The sequence below is a fragment of the Pavona decussata genome, unplaced genomic scaffold (genome assembly GCF_977016875.1).
Source record: "Pavona decussata unplaced genomic scaffold, jaPavDecu1.1 SCAFFOLD_56, whole genome shotgun sequence".
Classification (NCBI taxonomy): Eukaryota; Metazoa; Cnidaria; class Anthozoa; order Scleractinia; family Agariciidae; genus Pavona; species Pavona decussata.
Window position 1 is genome coordinate 1,348,854 of NW_028145478.1, and position 24,860 is coordinate 1,373,713.

Here is a 24,860-nt window from a genome sequence, read left to right on the forward strand (position 1 = left end):
CTTAAGGTATCCAAAATCTCCCTACCCCCCTGGAGACAAATTGTATCGAATATCAGAATATCTGGTCGTGTATTTGTGAATTTTACTACACTTTATGGACATCAAAGTATCGTCTCTGCCTCAAATACGTTGTTCGTTCTTGTCTTTTATTGTAACAGATAACAATTTAGAAATGACTGTTCTATTTAAAGTGCTCCTTTCTATTCTTAGTAAACGAGTGCCTTTTTTAAATACAGTAAATATACGTACCTGAATAAGGGCCCAGTTCTCCTCTTCAAAAAAGGCAAACGTCCCCACCCTGGGGCCCAGACTCTCAGTCAATTTCCCGAGGGTGGAGATAGCAAAGGTAATCAAATGCTCCACGTATGCCCGGAGTCCCCTCCTCGGCCCTAACATTGATAGGTGCATAAAGTGCACTACATGCATTTAGAAATCGAATAAAGTGAAATAAACAAACCTTGATTACTGTTTCCGTTTCCTCTTGTGGAATATTTATCGATGCCTGCATTTTCTCCTCCACTGTGAGGGGATCTTCCCCGTTTTCCTCGCTTGGTTTCGAAAATGGGTTAGGAACATCCGCAGGGTGGAGGTAGGATGAGATCCTAACCCTTAAAAAAATTAGCTGAAGGTAAGTGTCCTACGAGACGTTTTTCCTGTTGTTTGGCCCCCGGCCGAGTAAAGCGTTTTTTTCCTTGGCAAGACTTTAATCTTTACTTCGCTTCACCGAAGGTGTAATTCCTGCCGGCTTAAGAGCGCTACCGATCTTTTTGTACAAGTGCGGTCCGGAGATACTCCAGAAGTTGAAGTAATGTTCTCATTCAAAGCCGGCTCACTGCAGCGACTAGTAAGGGTGAAGAATAAATGTAAAAACGGACAGCTTGCCAAGCACATGACATACAACTCAGGTTAGAGAAACCCACTGCTTGTGCGACTCGAAACCCTACGTTTCGTAACGCCATCTTGCCCAGGGACTACAAGCAGATCCTTATTTTCGGAAACGCCGAAGATCGGTACCGAGTTAACTCGTTTGAAAGCACACTCTTTTTTCACAAAACTGGAAAAAAGCGCGTAATTTACCGCAACCTGTCATTTTCACGTGCGATCTATTTACATTCCAAAGTATCAACGGAGATAATGACATGTTGATGACAGATCAATGACAGGTTAATTACAAGGGGGGGGGGGGGGGGGGGCGGAATGGCGGCTGCAATCCTTTGTCAACAGGCTCTCTCCCTTCCCCTCCCCCCGCCTTCCTCCCCACCCCCTTTACTCTTCGCTATTTTTCCCCGTATTCCTCCATTCTCGACCAGACAGCCTCTTTACAGGCTACCCTCCAAATTTTGGCGCCAAAATTGTTACGCTAAGGGCCCGCGTTTGTCGCTTGTTCTGTTGCCTATCGCACGTGTAGCTTATGCTTGGTTTCGAAAATGAGTTAGGAACATCCGCAGGGTGGAGGTAGGATGAGATCCTAACCCTTAAAAAAATTAGCTGGTATGATACGGATTCTAGAGGTACAAGGGCGGTTTGCCGGCGCCCTAAAGCCAGTTTGCGTCGGGTAGGTAAGGCTCGCAGCCTGGAAGGACAGCTTATAAAGGAGAAGCCAACTCCGCTATCAAACCCGGGTAAATTGCTACTGGTAAACCTTGTAAGACAACCATCTAGGGGATCGAAAACCCCAACTGAAAACCTCAGAGAAAACCTATTGGCCTTCCAGGTTGGGGGATGGGCAGAGGGCCGATTACCCACTCCAGTCAAAAAATTAGGTTTATCACTGAATCTAAAATCAGAACTAGTATTGTAGAAGTTTCCGCTGCAGACAAGGGGGTCAACTTTCGTGGCACCAACGATGAAGCTATTCTCGCCAAAAGCGGATGTGAAGATCGGGCAATCGAATAGTATGTTCGAAGCTGGCACAGAACAAAAAATTAAGATGGAGGACTTTGATTTGAGACTTAAGTTCCACTAGGAGCTGAGAAGAAGAAGAGAGGAAAATTTACTAGCCTTTAATTTCTCGATAATTTGAATCTGGATAAATTAGATGTTGATTAATTACCCCTCTGAGTTAGAAAGTTTTAAAACAACTCGAGAACTAATTGTGATCTATACCTTTTATCAAAAAACGATGAGAATTGAAGGATAACAAAGCAGTGTACATGTGGTCTCTGACTAAGAAAGTTCAATTATAGTACAATAAAAAATTAAAATAGCTAACATTTTACTTTGTGACATTTTCCCGCTAAGCTGCGACTTTGTAGCAAAACTATTCAAATAAAATTCTTAAATAAAATTATCTTATTCCATTTTTTAACTTAATTTTCCTGACAATCAGGATCGAATTTTTTTATAACCTTGCTTTTTTAACTTAGTTTGCCTTCTATCTTGGAAAGCGCATTCCAATAACTATACAGAGTGTGCGCTAAAATATACTATTTTTATTATTATTCATTATTACTTTTTAGAGAACACCAAGTAAGTATTGAGAACTAAATGTTGTATCTAACGTTTCGATTTGAAATTACTTTGCGGACGTTTTTAAGTTTGATTACTTGTAAGCGCAAACTCGCTTGTTACATCGACTGAAGAAAGTCTCCATTAAATCGGCTCTTTGGTTTATCGTTATGATAAAAAGGTAATCCACTGTTGCCTCAGTAAATGACTATCTTGAGTTCCCTCCCCCCTTTTTTATCCCAACACCAATCGCTTACGAGAGTCTCAACTATTAGATTAAATGCACAATTTGAGGAAAAAAAATTCTCGTGGACCATATGAACTCCCTAATGCCGTTCAACATAAGCTATTAATGCCTGGAGTATGGCAATACATAATATATGTACAATGTGGGCACAGGTAAGATGCGTATAAAATTCTATATAATGTGATCATGTAACGAAATCTCTATTTGTTTGTAACTTTTATATACAGGGCCTCTCGATCTGAAAACCACCATGTTGTGAAAGAGCATCCTATGTAAACACTGTTATAACTAAATATGTCCAAATAGTTTGTAAACATTACAAGAATCAGTCTATTTACAGTAGCTCTACATTAAACAGGCACCACTTGCATGTCGGAATGGCAATCTGAAGGTGGTGATTCGTTTTGTATTCTAGAGCAAAAATTCACGTCCTACATTGAATGCTGTTCCAGTCGCTTCCGGCTGGATGAATTAATCTGACTGAAATACATCCTTGCAGACCCAGGGGCAGTTTGGCGGGGTGGGGCGAAGAATAACCGAGTAAAATTCGACGCCAAAAAAAGTTTGCAATAATGGGGGAATAGCCCCCTGGGAACTGAATCTGACCAGTTGTTTCCGAGTGGTTGTGCGAGAAAGGAATGCCCATTAAATTTAGTGGGGTTTACTTTCACGTTGAGAGCACTACTACAAATAGTACAAATAGAACCTCAGTGCCACAGACAAGAGAAATATAGTAAAATACAGTGAGCGCAAAAGACAGTTTTCAATTCCAGGCAGATTAACCTCCCAATGAAAGACTATTCATCATTCAATTTCTGGCTTGTAAGTTCTGCTTCCGGTTGCTAAACGCTTTTTGACCACAGATGTCTTCGGTCTTCATTGCAAGCTAATGACAAAACACAAAAAGAAGTGTTAAAATAATTGTTTGATAATTAGACACTTCTTAAAACCCATCATTAAGCTCCAAGCATCGCAATTTTGTTAGGTCCAGCTCTGGATGTAGCAAATTGTTTCTATCTGGACTAATGTAGACCAAACCTGTTTTTCCTGTAAAGTCATGCGCTCTCGCACCGAAACATAATAAAATAATATCATTTTCACCTCGTGAAACAAGCAGTAATAAATTCTACTTATCTGAGACCATGTTAACACTATTCAGGGTCGATGATCTGGAGACGGAACAAAACTATATCCAATATTTTGTTGAATAGAAATAGCACGTAGTTGTTCACGTTGTATTGCATGTCCTGGATGGGTTCGTTCAGGAACAAATATTTAAGACGCCATTTGGTCCTGCTGATCCATTTTCCTGTTTACTGTACACTCAAAGCGGCAGGTTTCCTGAACAGCGTTCGTGTCGGGATTTTAAACCTAAAAAAGGCCTAAAAGGTCTTCGTGGCGGCACAAGACACTTATGCCCAGAAATTCACCTAACCCTGATTTTGGGTACTTTATATAAGACAGACCTTTTTGTCGTTTTCATATGACTTCATGTTTAACAGAATTATTTGTGTTTTAGTAAGAATGTAGGGTAGGGGATACTTTGTGATATCTATCATACAGTTCATGCATTTCATTAGCGTGCATTTGTGGACATATCTCGCACAAGAGATTGAAATTTTTACCTTAAAACGCTTGACAAGTCCATTTCTTCCATTTCCTCGAGGATGTATTTCAGTGCTTGCTTCTTTGTCCGAGATCTCAGTGGAGTTCCATGCACCAACTTCAATGCGATGTCCAGGGCATTGTTGCCTTCACTGTTCCGCATTTCTCTCCATTCCAATGGTTTGTACAGGGGAAACAGTTTCTGAAAAGCACTTTTTGATATCAGAAGCACGCAGTGATGTAAGGCAGTGTTTCCATCCTCGTCAGCATTCCGGACGTCAAGTTCAGTTTGCCGTCTCATAAAAGTCGAGATGCAGTTTACATTGCTTCTCCGTATCGCCACCGATAAAGGAGACATTCCTGGGATTAATCCTGCGGCAGCGTTGTGGTATCTGTCAAACGTTTGCGGAAGATTACAGTTGAGGTTTACCTTTCCAGTGACTATAAGGTACTGTATAACATGAGGACTTATAGAGGGCAGCGAGCACGCTTTCAAGATTGCCGTGTAACCCTGGTTGTCTTCCATCTCCAAATCATTGGTTGTGAAGTGGCTGAGCTTGTCTTTGACTTGCTCCATGGTAAGGTCTCCCTCATTGTTGCGTCTCATTTTTCTGTACTCCCTCCAAAGATCAACGATAATCTTTGTTACACTGTTGGTTCCCGTCATATATGCTATATTGCTAGGAGACGTCTTTCGCCTTGCTGGATTTTCTTGACCCCTATTGATTAGCGCGTTGGCACTAGACTTATCGTCAGTTTCAGCTTGTACATCTTGATGAGGGGGAGTAAATACAGGGTACATTTCAGAACTGCTCGCCAATTCCATGTCCTCGTCTTCAAGGGAATAAACAGAGGTTGCGCTGGTTTGGCTGCTATCATAGGAGTCGTCCTGGACCTCGTTATTTTCTTCGTCTTCGGACTGAGAGGTGGAAGCCTTCTGTTTACTTTGCACATTGCTCCACGCCATTTCTATCTCTTGGGTTGAGCTTCTCCTGCTATGGGCACTTTCCTTCTTTAATTTCCCCTTTTCGTCCTTTTTCTTTTTCACTCTCAGCGGCTCGAGGTCTGTTGTGGTTTTACAAGTTTTAGAGGCACTTTTACCACTCTCTTCACTTTTTCGGTCGCCTTGGTTTGCAATGAACTTCGTCTTTCTCTTGACCCACAATTCCTCACCCTTAGCCTCTTTCATCTTATTGTGTGATGCCCATTTCTCTGAATTTGGCAGTTCATTGTTTAACTTTGCAGTGACACCATCATTGCCCTCTTCTTCATTTGTCATTCGATCTTCCCGGTGAACGACGTAGTCTTCCATCTTTCGTCGCTTGCTGGGGGTATCATGAAAAGAGGTGCTGACACAGACGAAATGTTCAGGATGTCTTTTAACCCCGTTAGTTCCTTGGCGAAATCGCTGTGTGCTGCAAGATCCTTGGAGAGGTCGCTCTGCTTGGCGAGACTCTGTTACTCGGAAGGATTGTCGGAACAGTTCATTTGGGCAAAGAGGTTCGGTAACGCTGTCTCCATCATTTCTAATGTGTTTGACGTGATAGGATGGGGTACATTCATTCGCGTTTGGTTTCTGTTTGGTAAACACGGCATCGTTTTCTGACGATGCCTCGTCTGCGTTAAAGGTTGTGGTAATTTCCCTCAGGATTGTGGCAAAGTGTGGTAGGAAGGATGCCTCAATTAAAATCCATCGCAAATGATGTCTCCTTGGGTCAGCTGCGGACAAAATGGAAAACTGAGCATTTCTGTCGCTCATTTCGGAGAAAAGGCAAATTCCGTTGTGGGTTGGTACGGTTGCCAGCGTGAGCCGAGGCCAGCGTTCTATTGCATCTCTTACACTTGTGATAAAAACAATCTTCTCTTTGGTTGCACAAAATCTTGAATTTAGAAGCATCATGTTCTTAGCGGTCCGATTTGAGGCACAGTAAGATGCAATGAGGACTGGGACTTCATTTTCGAATGCTTCTTCCGTACCATTATCAGTTTCGAGTTTCTCAACAATTTGCATTGGAGAGAGTTCTTCCTCCCTCTCCTCTAGCCGGTCATAGCCAATCTGCCCTTTGAAACACCTATGAGGACCTGCTTCTTCTACTACCTTTCGAAGGTGCTCTAGGAGAATGCGTTCTTCAAATTCTTTGGTTAGCTGGCTTGCAAATGGACGTTGCTCCATTACGCTGTCTTCTCTCCAGGGGAAGATGTTTGGAAGAGCGAGGTTGTTGATCCAGTCGTTGTACTGCACTTTAAGAAAGTGGTAACGGTTGCATTTCACAACCCACAGACCAGCTTTGTCGCAGTCATCGTTGAAACGTAGATCCTCCCAGCATGGCCATGGTCGATAAAACACTTTCTTTTCCACGGTGCTCCTCACATTCAACAACATCACAGCGTACACCTGGGCTTTATTGAACGGTCGTGCTGCTCTTGGAACACTTCTCAGAAGGCCAAGTACGCCATAACTTTCGTGCTGCTTATCGCCAAACAACTTGGCCGGGCCTGTGTAACTATACAGTGGAAACTGTTGAGCCTCAAGCTGCTCCTTTAACGGGTGAGGCTCTAGCTGCTTTCCGCAGTCGGGAGGAATTTCTTTCCCTTCAGCTATTTTCTGGAGATGACTCAGTGGCTTAAAGAATGAGCATCTTTCCATCTTTATCACGCCTTTGTCATCCCTTGAAACGTTGGCACTGGATCCCGCTTGCTTTTCAGAACTGAATACCGCTTTAGACATGATAGCCACGTTGTCATCAATGACAAAAACATATTCCAGCTTTAAGGCGAAAGCCGTTTTCTGGATAAACAGCCTGGCGTATCCCACGCCTCCTTCATTTGGTCCAAGTTCACAATTGGGCAGTTTATCAGGCAACTGAAAAATGGCAACAATCTTGCCCCATGTGGATCTATAAGCCTGGAACTTTTCACTTCTAACAACAGCAACTTGCACATAACTAGCCGCGCGGTTTTCTTCTTGCATCACGTGTTTGTAATTCAGGAGACATTTACGAGGATCATCCCTGTGCGAAGGATGGAATATCCAGTACTGCAAAGTGGGGACGTTGTTTGTAACTGAGGTATGGCTTAGCTCGTTCACACCATGAGTCGATCGAATGCTTTTGAGATGTTTTTGAAGACGGCAATATTGGAGACTGCTGGCTGGTAGCGAGCATTTAACATCGATTGGCTCGCCATCGAACTCCACCTTAAAGGTTTCCAAAACTGGTTCGTGGCCTTGAAGAAGTCTTCCACATTCTGGACAACTTTGGAAATGGTACCAATGGCAAGCGCGCATGCCATCTGCACATTCGGTTTTCTGGTAATGGTGTGCTGACTTGGTTGGTTTCAGATTAGTCCGTCTCATGAGAATAAAAGGATTTTCCTCCGTATCGTGCGTATAGAAGCACCCTCCAATTGAGTACTTCCCAGGAACCACTGTTTTGTCGTAAAGACTTGTAGCTTCCTTGATTGTTTTCCAATAGGGGAACTGCCAGTCTTGTCGTTCGTTGATTTCTTCCACCAAGACGTCTTCTGAAGAGTCGCTCTGTTTGTGCAGATAGAAGGCACCTTCATCAAACGCAGTGGTTGTCGTTGATGGCACATTTTCTTTTCCAAGGATATCTAGTCTCAATAGCTTAATGAGGCAGAGATAGGTTCCCGTCTTTCCAATTTGGGGTTCAGCTTGGAGAAGGATCCTGTTGCAATGCGTTTGCTTGTTTTCATGATCATAGCTGTCCTTGTGCGCTTCAAATTCAAGCCAACGCAATAACGATGATGCTGTCCCTCCATTTTTTCTACCGCTCATATATCGGTCGGGTCTCGTACAGGAAATTGCGCTCATAGCTGGGGACTTTTTCAAGGATTCTTCAAGCTTTTCGTACAGTTTCCGCCCAACCAACACGTAAGGGGCGTTTTGACCACCAGATTCCCCGTCAGACACCTTTGCATAACGACACATTCTTCCAAGCTCTTGAATGACAGTTGAAAGGTACAGCGGAGAGCCTTCCTTGAACTCCCGACTATTGTCGTAGTTAAGCCGAAGGTCAAGGCAATCAAAGCTATGGGGAAATGTGTCTCCCATACGGCCTTTGTCAACCAGTAAGAGGATGCAAGCCAGATTTTCCAGATCTTCATACTGAGTGATTGACTTGTGTACATGTTTGCAATTCAAGCATTTCTTACGGCCATGTTGTAGCGTGAGCTCGTTGCAACAACAATCAAATTTGTACTGGCAGTCAACCGGCTGGAGCTTCTTAAAGAAGGGGCTTGATGATTTCATTAGTTGTTTCTCGATCTGAATTCCACCATAGTCCCGTATGATTTCGAAACATTCTTCCAGGGAAGATATCGCTCTCGCCAGTCGTAGTGTGTGGAAGAATTGATTTGCAGTTTCCATGCTCTTTGCTCGTATAATTTTCATCTTGCCCAATTCTCCTTTGCCGCTCTGTATGAGATTCTTTACTAAGGAACTTGTTTCGTATTCCTGAGCAATGCTCTTCCAGATAGCAACCAATTTCTGACAATCATCCTTCTGCAAAGTTTCTTTGATTTCTTCAATGATGGCGGATTCACGGGTCTCTTGTATGATAGATTTTAGATCTTCCTGTGAAAGATACATCAAGCAGGCTACAAATGAGGCCATCACATCTTCGCCAAGATCCTTTAATTCCTTTTCTTTCACTGTAGACGTTTTGTGTTTCTTTAGTTTCACGAATTCTCTAATGCTATCTTTAAAATCTTGTTTGGCCTCGTCGCAGATTTCTCTTCGAACCAACTCGAAAGCTTCTGGATGAATGTACCTCTTGTCTTTGTCTTTCTTGAGTTGCTTCATAAAGGAGAGGAGTCTTTTGTCGAACAAAACAGCGGGTGACTGGTCGATGTCAGAGGATAGTGCCTGTCTTATTTTGTCATCAGTGTCATAGACGCTGACATGAACAACATGGTAGCAGTACTCTGCGCAAAGCAAGGCGTCGATCTTAAAGGAGGATGAATCCGCTTTGAGCAGCTTTCGTCTTTTGGCCTTGTCCACGATCCCTTGGAAAAAATCATCCTCTCTTATCTTCTGATCTTTCTTGTCGTAACACTTCATTGTTCCGAGGTAGTAGTTTAAGCTTAAGTATTGTTGTCCAACCACGTTGACTTCTGCTGGCCCACACTGGTCGATGTAGAACTCGAAAGAAACCCTAGCCACATCATGTTTGGGTTTCATGACGGACACACCACATTTTCTTTCAACTTTTGCGGCTTGCAGAGTGACGTGGTCTTTGTCGTCAACTGCCAAATAGTGATCTTCTCTGTCGCAACAGGAAAATGCTGCAACTCCAACGCCAAAGTCCAGCTTGACTTCAAACATAACTGGTTTCGAAGGGTCAGTCTTGGCTTCCAATTCTCCGTTGGCATCTCTAGTTATTGTGAGTACTTGGTCTTTGCTTACAATGGCTTTAATTGTTACGATACCGTGTCGCCCTCGAACAATGAATTCAGTTGCGTTGCGTTCATTAGATGAAACGCCCACGTTCCCCTGTGAGGAAACATGAAGGTACCGACGCGGTGCGTGTTCCATGAATAAGGTTGATCTGAGTTTCATCCGCATTCCCCTCTCAAAGTTCTTCAACTCAACCTCTGACCAGTGAACAACGTGCAGTTCTACTTGCTTGGAGGTTTGTGTAACATTCTCATCCAAGCAAGGCTCTCGTTCAAGGACCAACAGATCTCCAGCTTTGTATTTGTTTTCTTTGGTAGATATCTTGTCATAAAGAAGCAGACATTGGACTTCAGGAAGGCGAGAGTTCGTGGTTAGAAGATTAAAGGGTGTCGCCGAAATTTGAACCACAACAACATTTCCGGGAGAGTCGTCCTTGCACCATTCATTGATGAACAGATTATGAGCAGATGGTTTCTGTTCTCTATCTTTGGTGATTCCCCAATGGCACTCGTCTGCTATGATGAGGAAGAGGGTTTTAGGCTTGCTTTGAACATCTTGCTTTAGTTGCTCAAAGTGTGTGTCGGTTTCCGCGCTGTGGACATACATAAACATCCTCTTCTTAGCACTACATTCATTCCGTGCCTCCAGTTCTTTCTTCGATAAGACACCAGCATCTGGGTGGCAAATTCTCTTCTCAGTTTGATCGCTCAGCATCCGGTACCTTGCTGTGTACACTGTGAACTCAACATTGTCGAACACATCACTTAGCTCCGCAATCTTGTGGTAATGCCACATAATGGTGTCAATTCGTTTCTTGAGTATGGCTGCCATTTCTATTTGTGGTGAATAATAGCAAGGTTTTTCAGGGTTCGCTTGTACTTCTTCATCAATCTCTTCGTCTTCGTCGGAAGAGTATTTATCTTCCACGAAGACATCCTCGCTATCCTCTGGCTCTTCAACAGCCTCTAACTCTTCATAACTCGCTACATCAGCAGCTAGTGTCTGGTTTATTCTTCTCCGTAACTCTCCGGAAGGGTCTGTTTCTTTGTTCACGAGGACGTCAATACTTTTGATGCTTAGGCTTCCTTGAGATGGGTAAATTGAAACGAAGTCTCCAATGCTGCAGAAATTTGAGCAAACTTCACGTACTCTGAGTGAAAAAGCATTGTCGTCCTCGTAGCCAATGAACCATCTTTTTCGTTTTTGGTTCAGTCGCACCAACTCGTCTTTCAACTCAGGCGAAGGCTGGAAAAGCCTGAGGAACCTTTGAGTGTCCCGATCAGAGACTGCATCTACAATTTCCGTCAAGAAGTCAACAAAAAGAGATTCAGTCAGAAAGTCTGGAGCTTGCCAATAGTATACATCATGGTAATTCCCCTCTTGCGGAAAGGTACAATCAGTCTCGTCCGAAGTAGAGAAATGGACCACGACTGGAAGTGTGTCATCCCGAGTTAATTCACCTGCAATTCATTAAAGTTTGTTACAAGACAGTACTATCAATTAGGTATTTTTGTAAAGTAATTTAGAATGTTGGATGATCTGCCCTTGTATGAAAATTCATTGTAATCGAAAGTGAGTTAGACTGATACACTAATCAGTCACTCTTCGGGACCGTCCTGTGCGCGGTCTGCTCGCGTTCGTTGTTTTAGCAAAATACGCTATAAGCCATACATTTTCTTAAATTAACTTCCAAGCCCGCCAAAAATTATCGGAAGAAAACGATTAATCGACATTTGTTTTTTCACAAGTTTACGTCAAGAACTGTATCTCAAACGTTTGACGAAGAGATTAAGTGAGTGAGGAAACAGTTCTGTTCACATTTTACGAAAATAGCAAAGTGCAGAATCCGATGGACAGGGAAACCACAATCAAATAGTGCGTTGTTTCGATTTTAGTTCGATGGAATTTCCTGGATTCCTTAGCTTCGATAATCGTTTTGGTTCTAACAAAACACCCGGAATCCAACCGAAGACCAATTAATTCATAGAAAAGCTTTTCAGCCCCGTACACAAAAGAACCCGAGATGCAGCATCGCGAATAGATGAATTGTACTTTGGTATCACCATGAGAGTCATGGTATCACTTATCATGTAACATTTTCATTTAATATGACAACATTTACTGACAGCAAATTTTACATGGGCAAATAATTCATGCGCAATAACCTTCCTCAATAAAAGATCACTGTCGACTTTTCTCAATGGGATGCTAGTCCTTATAATTTGAGTTCCCCCCCATACCATACAGCAGAATTTTTAGTCGCGTCTCCTCAAAACTCACTGGTATCTCATACGTCCCGTGTTCCAACGTTTCAAAAGCAATAGGAAAAGAAATGCAAGGCTGCAAATAACAGTCGGTCATCGTCCGGTAAATTTGACGTTTTGACCGGCGCAATATTAGTCTGGTCTGTCACTCTGACCGGGCACTTTTGATCAAAATTAAACTTTAATTATCATACTTTAATGACGCTTGTGGTAAAACATTGTTCCGTTCTTTGGCTAGACAGTAAGGCATTTGGTAAAACAAGGACCGGAGTGGAGTGGACTGGATTTGTAAAACATGGACTGGATTGGTAAAAGGTGGATTGGTAAAACGTGGATTGGTAAATAGTGGATTAAGGTGGATTGGTAAAACAATAAAATGAAACAATAAACTTTATTTTGTTTGCAGATCCTTATCTTTCTCTTTTTATCTTGATTATCCATACAGTGATCCGATCAAACAATGTCAATGGTATACATTCCAAATAATTCATTCTTTACTTTTACTATTAATTCACCTCAACATTAACTGTAAAGAAATCATAATAAGCAATAATTCCCTAGTTTTCTTTATATTGTATCAGAACGTAAATGCAATATTTCCGCATTAGTTCAGCGACAACAACAACAAAAAAAGAAACGCTGTTAACACTGTTGAATGTGGTGGTATATGTATAAATCTCAGCACGTGCAACACGCAGATGACTAACATACATCTTTCAATTTGGAAATATGTCGGTAGTCCGGTCGCGTATGGGTCGATTGTTTTCTTGATCGTATTACTTGGTTGTTTGAGTTTCAGTTTGAGTTTGACGGCAAAATGGATTTTTTGCAGTTACAGTGCGACCCACGAACTGATTTAATATCTCTGAAGAAACATCTTGACCAAGGTTTCGGCGAGGAAAAACAAAGCTACTGTAAATCTCTCTCCAACAAATACGATCAAGTTTCCCGTTGGATAAAACAAAAGGCGTCAATCGAAGATCCAGGAATGATCGACAAGGATGAGGTCGGCCAAACACTTATTCCTGAGGACATTATTTTGGAAGATGAAACTAGCGGATTTCTTGCTTGCAAGACGACTGGAGATGGCGATTGTTTTTTACACTCCGCCTCACGTATTCTGGTCGGTGATCAGTCCTTGTCTCATTTCTTCGACTGTTAACCACTCTTGAGCTTTACATCAATAGCGATTTCTACTCTCAGCACTCCGCTTTTCAAGAGTATTTAAATGCTGGTATAGCCAATAGTTATGATGAACAAACACTGTTCACCATGTGTTTGACTGCTGGTGGAATGGCTTCCTGGGATGGCAAGGATCGGATTAAAGCGATAAGAGCAGAGGCAAATAGTGGTTGCAAGGAGAGAGTGTGGTGTGGTGTGGTATGTTTCACATAATGGCACTCACCAGCGTCTTGGGAAGGCCACAGTATTCAGTATATCCGAACGTAGGCAGTCGAATAAGGGACTTTCTTCACAGAAAGATTCTCCCACGCACTTTGAATGAGGGGCACAAAGCACTGTTTGCATTATTTGGTCACGAGATGGAAGTCTAAATACAACTCCTGGGAACTGGTACGAACCTAACCATTTTTCAGGATCTCTCATAAACCGTCAGACTCAAAGTCAAAGACACCTGAATCGTCCCGAAATGTAGCTAACCCCAAGCCATCTCTCATAAAGAAAGGGACAACAAAGGGAACTATCACCAGTTATTTCTCAAGTGAAGTGGGGCAGCACCAAAAAGTGATCAAGAGACCACGTTATGAGGTGAAATCGCCAAGTTACTGGGATAACTCTGCAAGTGTGAAGAAAAGTAAGTTGGGTGTCACTGTGGATAACTCTGAAACTCTGATGAAGACTGATAGCGCGAAGACATCATCAAGAAATTTGACTTGTGCTACATTTGAAAAGTGGAAGGGCGAAGACTTAGGTAATTTTCAGGCAGAGTCGTGGCTAACCTACGATAGCGAAAAAACTAGCAAGGGAAATTATTGTTCTGCATTGAAATGCAAGATATGCACTCAGTTTGTGCCCATGATCAAGAACAGACCGAAGTTCTTAAGAGTATTTATCGATGGTTCAACCAACTTTAGACTTACAAGTGTGGTAGACCATGCTAAACCGGATATCCACAAGATAGCATTTTCTCTTTACAATAAGCAGACAGAGGAAACGTCATTGGCAGCAGAGGAAAATCAACAAAGGTTGGATTTTAATCTTAACTCACAACAGGTTGAAGACCTTAAAAAGAAATTTGACGTTTCCTACTTTGTGGTTAAAGAAGAACTGCCGCTCTCAAAATATGAGAATTTAATCGCGCTCGAAAAAAGGCACGGTGTTCCGCATGGGACGGTGTACTCTAACCGACAGCGGCGACAGAGTTTATATCCTTTCAGGCAAACGAATTTCTTACCAAGCTATCGAAGGACATTTCTCAGTCAAAGTTTTATTGCGTCTTAGTTGACTCAACCACTGACAATGCTGTTGCAGAACAGGAGGCAGTATTTGTCCTTTACTTCGATCCTGCTCCAAATGAACCCCAATTAACTAATGACTCAGAGCCAATGATTAAAGTAAAGACAGGGTTCCGGTCAATACAAAACTTACGAAGTTCGGATGCCCAGGGAGTACTAGCTGCACTGAAGATGTCACTTAAAAACATCGTCACTTGATGTCACTTGAAAACAAGTACAAGCTTTCTTTAAGAAAGAATTTCCTTGGTCCGTTTTTTCATGGTGTGTGGCCCATCGATTAGAACTTGCCCTAAAAGATGCTCTTAGCAATACATATTTCAAAGAGGTCGACGAACTATTGTTGAGGTTGTATCACTTGTATGAGAACAGCCCAAAGAGGCTGAGAGGGCTTTACGAACTCCATACTGCATACAAGCAGACCTTTGAATTTGAAGAGGGTTCTGTGAAACCGAAGAGAGCCACTGGTACCAGATGGATCAGCCACAAGCTTGGTGCTTTAAAGATTCTAGTTGACAAGCTTGGTTTATTTATTCAACATTTGGAAACATTAAGCTGTGACAAATCCGTAAAACCAACCGACCAAGCAAAGTTGAAAGGCTACCTAAGAAAATGGAAAAGTGGTAAGCTGTTCGTCTACTCTTGTTTCTTTGTTGATCTGTTACAACCAGCAGCTGTTCTTAGCTAGGCATTTCAAGTTGAAGATGTCAATGCTGTGACAGTTTCGCTTGCCATTTCAAAAGCAAAGAAACAGCTTAACAATGTTCAGAAGAAAGAAGTAGACAAGCTCCAGACACTTAGGCACTACTTGGACAAGATTGACAGTGACAAATATCAAGGTGTAGAGCTTCCAAACTTGGAAACAGCTATGACAAATTTGAAGGAACATGCTGCATCTTTTGTGCAGTTGCTGCAAAATGCAATAGAAATTCGCCTTAGTGGAAGTAGTGACATAGCAACAATGGCAGATATCCTGAATTGCGAGGCATGCTACTGCAAAAGCAGTGGAAACGAGTCCATGGATCAGGTCATTCTGGGTCACCTTTGCCACTTTCAAGAACCTCTCCGACAGCAAGGACTCCAGTCATCACAAATCGAAGTGCTTAACGAATGGCATGACATGCTTGACTACACTGTAAAGTATTTGTCACCATCATGCCATCATTACAGAGCGACATGGTTTAAAATTTTCCACTCTTCAAGAAGTTTTCAATGGCAAAACATTTTGCTGCTGACTCGTTTATTGTTTCGCGTTCCTGTATCTAATGCTGTGTTGATAAGGTTCTTCAGCAGTTTCGGACGAGCGATGAGCGTAAAGAGAGCTTCACTCTCCCAACAAACTCTTGAAGATATCTTAAGGATTCAGGCTGAGGGGCCACCGATGGAGAGCTATGACCCTACCAATGCCATCAAGGAGTGGGACAGGGCGAAAAGAAGACGGCCAAATCAGACAAAAAGGAAAGCCTACAAAAAAAGGGTCCCGACAAAACGCCTTCATCTCAACGAAGATTCTTCTGATGAACGTTCGTCAGAAGAATCGTCTGAGGAGGGTCTTTTAAGTGTGACGCCAGTGAAGACTGATCAGTGAACTGATACAACTGTTACAGCTCCTGTCTGTGATTAATTGTGCGCAATTAAATCAGTGAAATAAGTTGTTTTGTTGAGTTCTTAATTTTGCTCTTTCACTTGGAATTTTTTTTGTCCGACCAGATTGTTAGCTTGTCAGGTCAGGTCTGGTCTCCGACCTGACAAATGACCTGCCTATGAAAAAAAATTATTTGCAGCCTTGAAATGCGACTACATAACCGCCAGTGTATCATACTTTCCCTCAATATTTTTTAAATCTCGCCGCGATTGTTTTTACAAGAAAGTGACTTGCCTTCATCCCCGGCTTGATCCGACATCTTTTTCAGGCTGATGAATACTCACGATGGACAGCGCTGAAAATGAAAGGAAATGAATGAATGAATTAAATAATACGAGGCAATTGCATGTTATAGCTAGCGACCCGTTTTGTTACGGCTTTGCATGCTTTTCAAATCATTCTGTTTTGCAACGAAAACATGTAAGGAATTATGAGGAAACCTTAATTCATAAGCTTCTGTAGTTTCTTTAGGCTTCTTAGCCAATTTAACTTTAAGATATATCTGGCCATAAGAATACAATTTGGCAGATGAGAACGTTACACTGTCAAAATATTTTAAATTATTAGAGGCGTTTGTTGTGGCTATATAAAATTATTTTGCAGCACCAGCTACGCGTTCCATGTATCTTTCCGAGCTATTTTTCGCGTTTTCTATTCGTTACTGAAAACCACAGCTGGTACACCATACATTTGTAGGATAACAGGGGCGTAGCCAGGATTTCTAGGAGAGGGGTTCCAAATTGGTTCCAACGAAAACAGTTGGTCTAAAATCCTTACATTACGTACATACAAGACTTTGGCGTTTACGCTACGCAAACAGAAGACGCCTTGGTTGCCGTTGAGCGAACGTGTTTATCACTTCCTCGATATTTATGTCTCGGTGGTAATTGATGTTCATCAACGCCAGCCCAGACTCTCGCTCGCTTGACATGGTCGACCTCAGGTATGTTTTTAACCTTCTTAGTGTACCGAATAAGCGCTCACATTCAGCTGACGTTATCGGCAATGTGCACAAAATGCAGATCAAGGTGTGGATGTTAGGAAAGAACTCTTGATGAACTGCACTGGTGGGAAGGTCGGCATCCTCAGTGCTACACCACTTTCTCTTCCATCGCAGGAGCTCAACATCAACCACATGAGGAGAAGGAAGGTCGTTCTCATAAAACTCCAGCGCTGCTTCAATGTCAGGATTTTTGTCTCCGACGGCTACCAGCTCAGGAAGAAGCTCGAAAATTAAAGAGGCTGGACAAGATAGCATCATTAGTAGGATTGAAGTATGTTTTCATCTCTGATTGTAGATGGTCTAGAAGGGGAATAGCAACTGCCCTCTTATAGTAATCAGATGGTGTCTCAGGGGCACCCAATGGGAGTTTTCTCTCAGATCCTTTGAAACGCTATTTAGGCTATCTGGAGTGCCTTTAAAGCCCTGTAGATTCATTTAAAGCTGCGCTATAATATTTTTATCTGTTCGGTCATTCTAGGGGAACTTGAGTCTTTTCGAAATTACTAGGGCATTTTTGTCCATTTCCCAAAAAACGTAGGTGTTATTTCCTTTCCGAAAATCTTAGCTGACCTTTTTTCGGTACCCAAAACGACATTTTCATCAATCCGAAAACACCAGGCCTTAAATTTCCCATATCACGAAAGTTCGAGACGAAAATTATTTTTAGAAAATTGTAGGGGATTAAGGGCCTTCCGAACAGATAATTTACCGAAACGATCCGTTGGGTGCCCCTGGTGACTGGGCTGGTACATTGTCGCAATGCTGCTGCTGATTGGTCCGGCGTGGGATTGAAGGCACAACACCTACATTTGCCGCGGTAGTGAGCGCCAGATCGAACAACTCGGTCCAGATGTCTTCGATGCTGTCTCAGATGTCCTGGAGATCGTCCGTGATGTTATTACTGTTAGTGTATGCCTCGTAGACATCTAGATCTCTCTTGTGGAGTTTTACACTCAGGGGTCTCAGGACAGGAATTCCAGCTCTGCTCATGACTCTCCGAAAATGCAAGTGAAACGCAAATAGATACCTCGATGACGTTCACTGTACTTATTGTAAGCATAGAACAAAACGAGGAATTTCAGGAATCGAGAGTCCATTACACCCTTGCTGGGATAAAATCACTGTTAAAAATAGGAGAGAGGGGGAGGGGGTTCCTTGACGCGAGAGGGGGGGTTCTGGAACCCCTGGAACCCTCCCCTGGCTACGCCCCTGGGATAAGTAAATTATTTGACAACTTCTTCCCAACAGCCAAACCTTGGAAGCTGATTAACCTAAGGTTTTTTTTTTTTTTTTTTTTTTTTTTTGGGGGGGGGGGGGGTCCACTTTAAATAGAAAAAGAGAAAAAAAAGGTAATAGATAATTTGAATATACACTGGTATCAACTGACTAAATAGCATTATACACAAAAATGGTTTACTGAGACTTGTAATTGAGTTCGTTTTGTTTTCCCTTTCGTAAATTGCACTTATTCTCAGCCTCTTGTTCAGAGCTCCAAGGTGTTGGGTTATTTAATATAGTGGATAAAGTGCATTTATAATAGTCAAGTGTAATAGCTTGTTACAAGTTATTGCAGTCATTGTAAACTTACTGTATAGCTCCATGCAGCTCGTTTTGGTTCATTGTTAGTCCTTCCTCATTTTAATCATTGCCAAAGAAAATAAGGCATTGCAGCTCCTAAACCCTCTAATTGTCAACCCCTCTCGGCTTTCCACCAAAAAAAGCATTTACTCTTCCTTTGACAAGCAAATCCCGGCGTTCGAAAGGGTGGTTTTCGTAGTAAAACAGGGCACATTTCAGCTCATTTCCTTCTCAGATTGAGCCTGTTAAAAAATGTCACTCTGATTCCCCTGAGCCGTATGTTCCTCTTCACAACGCTAGATCAATGGGATCTCAAGATTTCGTTAAATTCGTTAGCGACAAATTAACTGATATTGTTTTCCCGAGACAACTAGACCGTGACAAGGCCACTCGAGCGGGCACAAATTTGCAGCCGTTAAATCTCGTCGCCTTGAGAGACTCTTGAGATGACTGGTGATGACTTGGGAAAGAAGATTGAGTGCTGTACACTTCAAGAAGTAGAAGTCGCTCCCCCCTACGCAGGAGCAAAATTATGAGCTCTCCAGAAAAGCCTCTGAGTAATTATACAAACCGACTCAAATGCTTCAATGCTAAACAAGCAGATTTTTAAAATTTGAATTTTGAATTTGAATTTTGTTTCAAGACTATAGTTTGAGATACATGCTGAGAGTACAGGCATTCTATGCTCCTCCTTCTATATTTCCAAGTATAGTTACAAGCGTATAAACTCGTTTTTCGCATCAATTTATAATCGCTGGGATTCCATCAAAATTGATTTTACTGCAAATAGATTTTCATATGCCTGAAAAGGAGTAACGGCGTAACGAGCTTTTTTTTCTTCTCTCTTAAATATCTTTTCTTTTAACTCATTTTAATTATTACTTTCAATTAATGAAATGAATAGAAGTAATCGAACAAACCGAACAGATAAGCGGCGACAGATTTAATTTCCTTACTCACTGGGATTTCACTATCAGTGATCGCGCCAAACACGATACATTCTTGTATCACTTCGGTTTGTTTGACGTCTTCCATTTATTTCATAAACGAAAGTAATAATGAAAATTAGTGAAAAGAAAAAAATATTTTTAAAAAAGAAGACGAAGAAAGCCTAGTTACACTGGTACGCGTTTTACTAACAATCGCTTCAATCAGTGATGACCTTTTGGAACATGTCAAGGAATCGAAGGAATTTGAACGGCTTAATTTTTGTGAGGCTCGGTTAACAATTTTAACTAAAACGTACGCAAACAAAATGTTGTTTAGGAGGAGTTCGTGTACGGTGTAGTTGCACCGTTTTTAGGGTAATCGTCTTCCAAGGACTTGAGTCAGTTATTGCTGCATTTTCTGCGAGCGAAGTCTAACTGAACAAAACGAACCGTCGCTGATTGCGGTGAAAATATTGCCTGGTTTCGGGTTAAGGGTATATATGCGAAAAACATCCTAACAGGGCACGATCCCTTTCACAATACGATGTCAGCTCACATACAAACAATGTTGAATTTAAAAGTTGTATGCTTACCCGTGTTTTGGGGTTCCGTGAGCAAAAGTGTGCAGCATCAGGCCAGTATAGTTGTCATATGATCTGGTATTCTTTGGCATACTATGTGAAAGGTAATACAATATTTACGCTTTTCTGTTGTGATAGCAAAATGGAATCTGATCGAAAACAAAATGGTTGTGACGGTCACAAGAAAGCTCTTACCTCTGGTACATGGAAGGCAGTTTGAGATTTGTCCGTTTTAATTTTGCGCCCAGATTGTTGTTTGAATTCTAGGAAAATGGAATGAAATTAACTGCCCTTCTAGGAAGCCGAAAGGTCATTCTCAGCGTGACCTCACATTGCATGCATAATATTACATGTAAAAGCACACTGGTAGGCCTTTACACAAATATCCAGATATTTTTGAGATATTTAGAAGTTTCCGAGATATTTAGAAAATTTTACGATATTTAAAAGATTTGGGGATATTTAGAAAGATTTATAGCTTTTTTTGGCTGTTTTCCAACTTTTCCTCGCTATTTTCTTAACAGAATTCTTTGTCATAGTCGTTATACACATGATAGACATACCAACTGTTTAACCCATTAGCGAGAAAACATTAAACTTTGCACCATGTTGTTTTCAAAGCTGCTTTATTTCCATAATACTAGTGTAGACAATATCTGACATACTTTTCAGCTCCCGCTGGGGAAAATTTTGGCATAAGGGTTCAAAATCAGCTTATTTTTAAAACAAAAACACGATATATTTCGAGATATTTAGAGGATTTTTCGAGATATTTAGAACATTTTTTGGGATATTTAGAATTTTTTTGAGAATTTCCGGAAATATATTTAGGCGATTTTACGTGATATTTGTGTAAAGGCAACCGGACTGTCAATCAATTTCCACGCTACTTGCTTCCCGGAATCATAAAAGTCAACCGATATTCAACGAACATGCCATCTCATGCATGACCTAATTTTAGCAGCGGTTTATTTTCCACTTACTTGGTCGCTCGCTAAATTGGGCCTGATGAAATCAGGGCTCAGAAGAGAATGGGCCATGGATGGGTACTTGTCTAAAAATATCAAACTACTTAGACTTAATCTCTGGTTTACCATTTGAAAGCATTTTAAATACTACAAAAATTATCTAACAACTGACAAATGGCCAACATATTAACTGTAAAATGATGTTTGCAGCCCCTTATCCAAATCCTTCTCAATTAATCCAGTTAATGTACGGTTGAACATCTTTTTTAGGTTCTCTGTTTGCACCCACTTAAGCTGTGTACATTACTGTAACCATGGTAACGGTCTCAGTAAGGAACATATTTATTTGATGTATTCTTAAAAACGGAATACACAGAAAAATCTATGTTGTATTTGTTGCCCGGTAGCGAAAAATATCCAAAAGAACTAATCGAATTCTTATTAATGTTTTAGAAGAAGAGGATATTTAATATTTTGAGGTGTTGTGATTTAAATCTAAATCTACTTAGAATATACTACTAAAAGTTTCGACATTTAAATATTTACATACCTCATTGGATTGAAAGAGGAAGTATTCACACATCTCATATTGTCCGAAATTTGAACCTCCAAACATGCCTCACTTCTTTCATGTATTTTATTTTCTGTTCAGTTTCTGAGTGAGTCACTACATTAAAAGAAAGAAATTGGTAAAATCGTCGAAGCCGTCGTCGGCTATCAACAAAACTAACACAACATCATACCGTTTTAATACTTTAATGGTGGCTGGACTTGTACATTTCAACAAAGAAATATACAATTAGCTAACGGATTAGTATGACTGACCCAAGCCGCCCTCATTTCTTCGGAAAAAGAATGACCGAACAAAAAAAGGAAATTAAATTAACCTTTCATCAAAATGCACCTGCTTGTTCTTATCAATCGGCCAAGTCGAGACTTATACACCGTATTAAACACAAGTAAACAGACAGCGTTCCTCCCGCTCAGGTAAAGTGCTTCAATTTCATCATGAACAACTCGAAGAGTTTCAAGGCCAGTTCCTCGGATGCAAGCAGCCACTCCTCCGCGCCTCTTCCAACAGGTCTCGCAGCATTTGTCGTGTCGTTTCTGGCCATCAGCATTTTGGCGGGAACATTTGGCAACGCACGCGTCTGCATATTGCTTCGAAGGCGACAAAACCTTCGTAAAGTGCCTCATTATTTACTGGGAAGCCTCGCTTTGATCGGACTTTTTTCAATGCTGTTCAATATCCCGTCGCTAATGTTTATGACAGTTGTCAACTATTTTCAAATCTACGATTCGCCAATCGTTGAAATACTTTGTAAGGCGAAGGTTCCTATGGGTTTTGCCCTCATTGTACTAAACGCGCTGACTTTGTCGTTGATGGCGTTTGATCGTCAGGAGTGTGTTTTAAACCCCTTTAACCGACGACTTACAACAAGAAACGTGAAGAAGGTCATTGCTGTGACATGGCTTATAGCTTTGATAACAGCCGCCGTGTTAGCCGTCTTGACGCGAAATGAGCCATCTACTTGCTTTGCGTTTTTTCCGTACAACAACATAGGTGCGCTCAGTAAAGTTCTTCAAGCAACAGTTGCAGTATTCGCCCAGTTCGATACCATTACCATGGTCATCATAATAGTCACGTTTCTTCGCATCGTCAAAAAACTGCGTTCTTCTCCCGTGAATTCCTCAAGTTCTGCAAACCAAAGACAAGAGAGAAAACTGATTGAACTGTCATTCCAAATCTGTGGCATTTTTCTGTTGTTCAGAATTCCTGTCACGATTTGCCACATGCTGACCAAAATCGGGAAATTTCAAGACACCTATGCATTAAACACGGCAACCCTTGTGGCTGTTACATTGGTAAACTTTGTGTACGTGTTGAATCCTGTTGTCCATCATAAAATGTTGAATGTACAACCACCCAACCAGGCTGGTGCCGTTGCTATGCAAGCCGGCGAACGCGTAGAAGTCGCGGACAGTGTTAGAGAAAGTCAAAATGCTTGTGCCGATGGAACAATAAATGGACTCCAGACTGATACGACTTAATTATCAGCGTGAATTATTCGATTATGTTTGTATCAACATCAAACCGTAACTGTGAAGAAATCAAAAGAATCAATCCGTAATTTAAGTTTAATTAATGTGAAAATTGACTCTTCTTTCCTAGTTTAAATAAGCAGTGTGATTATAGTAAAATCGCGGAGTTTTTAAGCCGATGATGAAATTTAACACACCTTATTTCCACTTCTGTGTTTATACAAGAACTTTTAAGTTCAAGTCTACTCTACTCTATCAGTTGCATTTTTGTGCCATCATTTACAATTAGTTCTTCATTACTGTCATTATAATTGTCGTATCAGCCCGTTTATTGTTGATATCAGTTTGATACGCCCTACCCCATTAGACTTTCACTACGGTTTTAGATTCGTTGTTTTCGCGTTCGCTTTAAGTTCCCGAAATTTTAATAAAAGCCTTTCCTCAATAACAGAACTTGTTTGTCTCTACCAAAGCTCATGACAAAATTAGCCTATACTGTATTTTCATTTTGGCAAACGTGTCCGCACTTAACTGAAACAGCAAATTATTGATAAACCACACGTCAGTGAAAGTGAAATTTTAAAAAGACTTTATTTTTGCGCGAATAGCAATCTGAAATTCTTGCGGCGAGACTTTTCATTCTTGTCTTTATTCGAAATTCACACAGTTTTCTTTGAACAATGGCACAATTTCCTTTTTTAAGCGAGTTGACGCTCCAAATTTCAGTTTGCTTCGGAGTGCTACAACAGAATTTTATAGGTAGAAAACACCAAAAACGATTCGTCAATATTGGACTCTACCAATAGACCTCTCGAAAAATAGTTAGAAATTGATTTACCAGAAAAAACGATAAATTTTGGCGCTCATTACGGAAACCTTCGCGTTCATAATGCATTGATTGACGTCTCTATTATTTTTACACGTTTATTAAAAACAAATATTTTTCGCCGGAGCCTCGAGGCAAGACTACGGCGGTCTTGAAGATTGGAAGACTATGACAAAATTTGGTGGGAATTAAAAACGCTATCCGCACTTGTGAACCACGATCAGTGATCACAAAAAAAGGAAAATAAATTTTAAAAAAAAAATCTGAATATTCAGATTAGCCTTGAAACTTTACATTTTTTCTAACTTTAGCTCTTAGCCTCATCAAATATCGTATTAAGTTTTAAAGACAACATTTTCGCAAGTTTGAATTCACGCGAAAACAAAACATCTGATTTCGTGCAAAAATTATAAACGTTAAGAATATTAATGAGTTTTAGGCAGTGTTCGAAAAATCCGAAAATTTCGCTTTGCTGACAGCTGGTCGCAAAATGTCGGTGAATATTAAAAAGGGCCTATCCGCACTAGAAGAAAAAAAAATTGAAATTGTCTGCCAAAAATCCAAACAAAAATATATTTTTTTTGTAGCAATTTTTTTGAAAAAGGCTTTCATCTGCACTCGGAACTCTATATACAGCTGTCCAATCTTTGAACAATTTTACATGGCGTAGATGTTACATTTCATTCGTTCATTGTTAATTCTATTTCGTGCGAAGACATGTCGAATTGGCGGGAACTGGAGCATGTTGAAATCCTCATTCTTCTTGCATGAATTTTGCTTTTACATCTTGCTCAAGTATTCTTCTCGAATCACTACGAAATGTTTAAAATTCGGTT

At 41.0% G+C, this 24,860-nt stretch overlaps 3 protein-coding genes across 3 annotated transcripts in view; 1 reads left to right on the forward strand and 2 right to left on the reverse strand.

Moving 5' to 3' along the window:
* The window catches only part of LOC146480076 (uncharacterized), a 61,020-nt gene extending 40,532 nt beyond the window's left edge, over positions 1–20,488 (reverse strand). Inside the window, exon 1 of the mRNA XM_085110142.1 lies at positions 20,383–20,488. The gene's annotated coding sequence lies outside the window, so the exon portion shown is untranslated. The remainder of the gene's footprint in view (positions 1–20,382) is intronic.
* LOC146480080 (uncharacterized) lies at positions 2,091–20,429 on the reverse strand. The gene is made up of 5 exons (XM_085110138.1): positions 20,383–20,429; positions 20,200–20,280; positions 16,331–16,391; positions 4,321–11,176; positions 2,091–3,581 (listed from the first exon to the last, which is right to left on the reverse strand). Exons 3-5 carry the CDS (start codon positions 16,353–16,355, stop codon positions 3,572–3,574), a joined length of 6,891 nt encoding a protein of 2,296 aa, XP_084966264.1. The 5' UTR covers positions 16,356–16,391; positions 20,200–20,280; positions 20,383–20,429; the 3' UTR covers positions 2,091–3,571.
* A 1,675-nt stretch (positions 20,489–22,163) lies between the features above and the next one.
* On the forward strand, positions 22,164–23,207 carry LOC146480081 (neuropeptide FF receptor 1-like). Its single transcript, XM_085110090.1, has one exon. The coding sequence runs from the start codon at positions 22,164–22,166 to the stop codon at positions 23,205–23,207; it is 1,044 nt and encodes a 347-aa protein (XP_084966216.1).
* Positions 23,208–24,860: the final 1,653 nt, after the last annotated feature.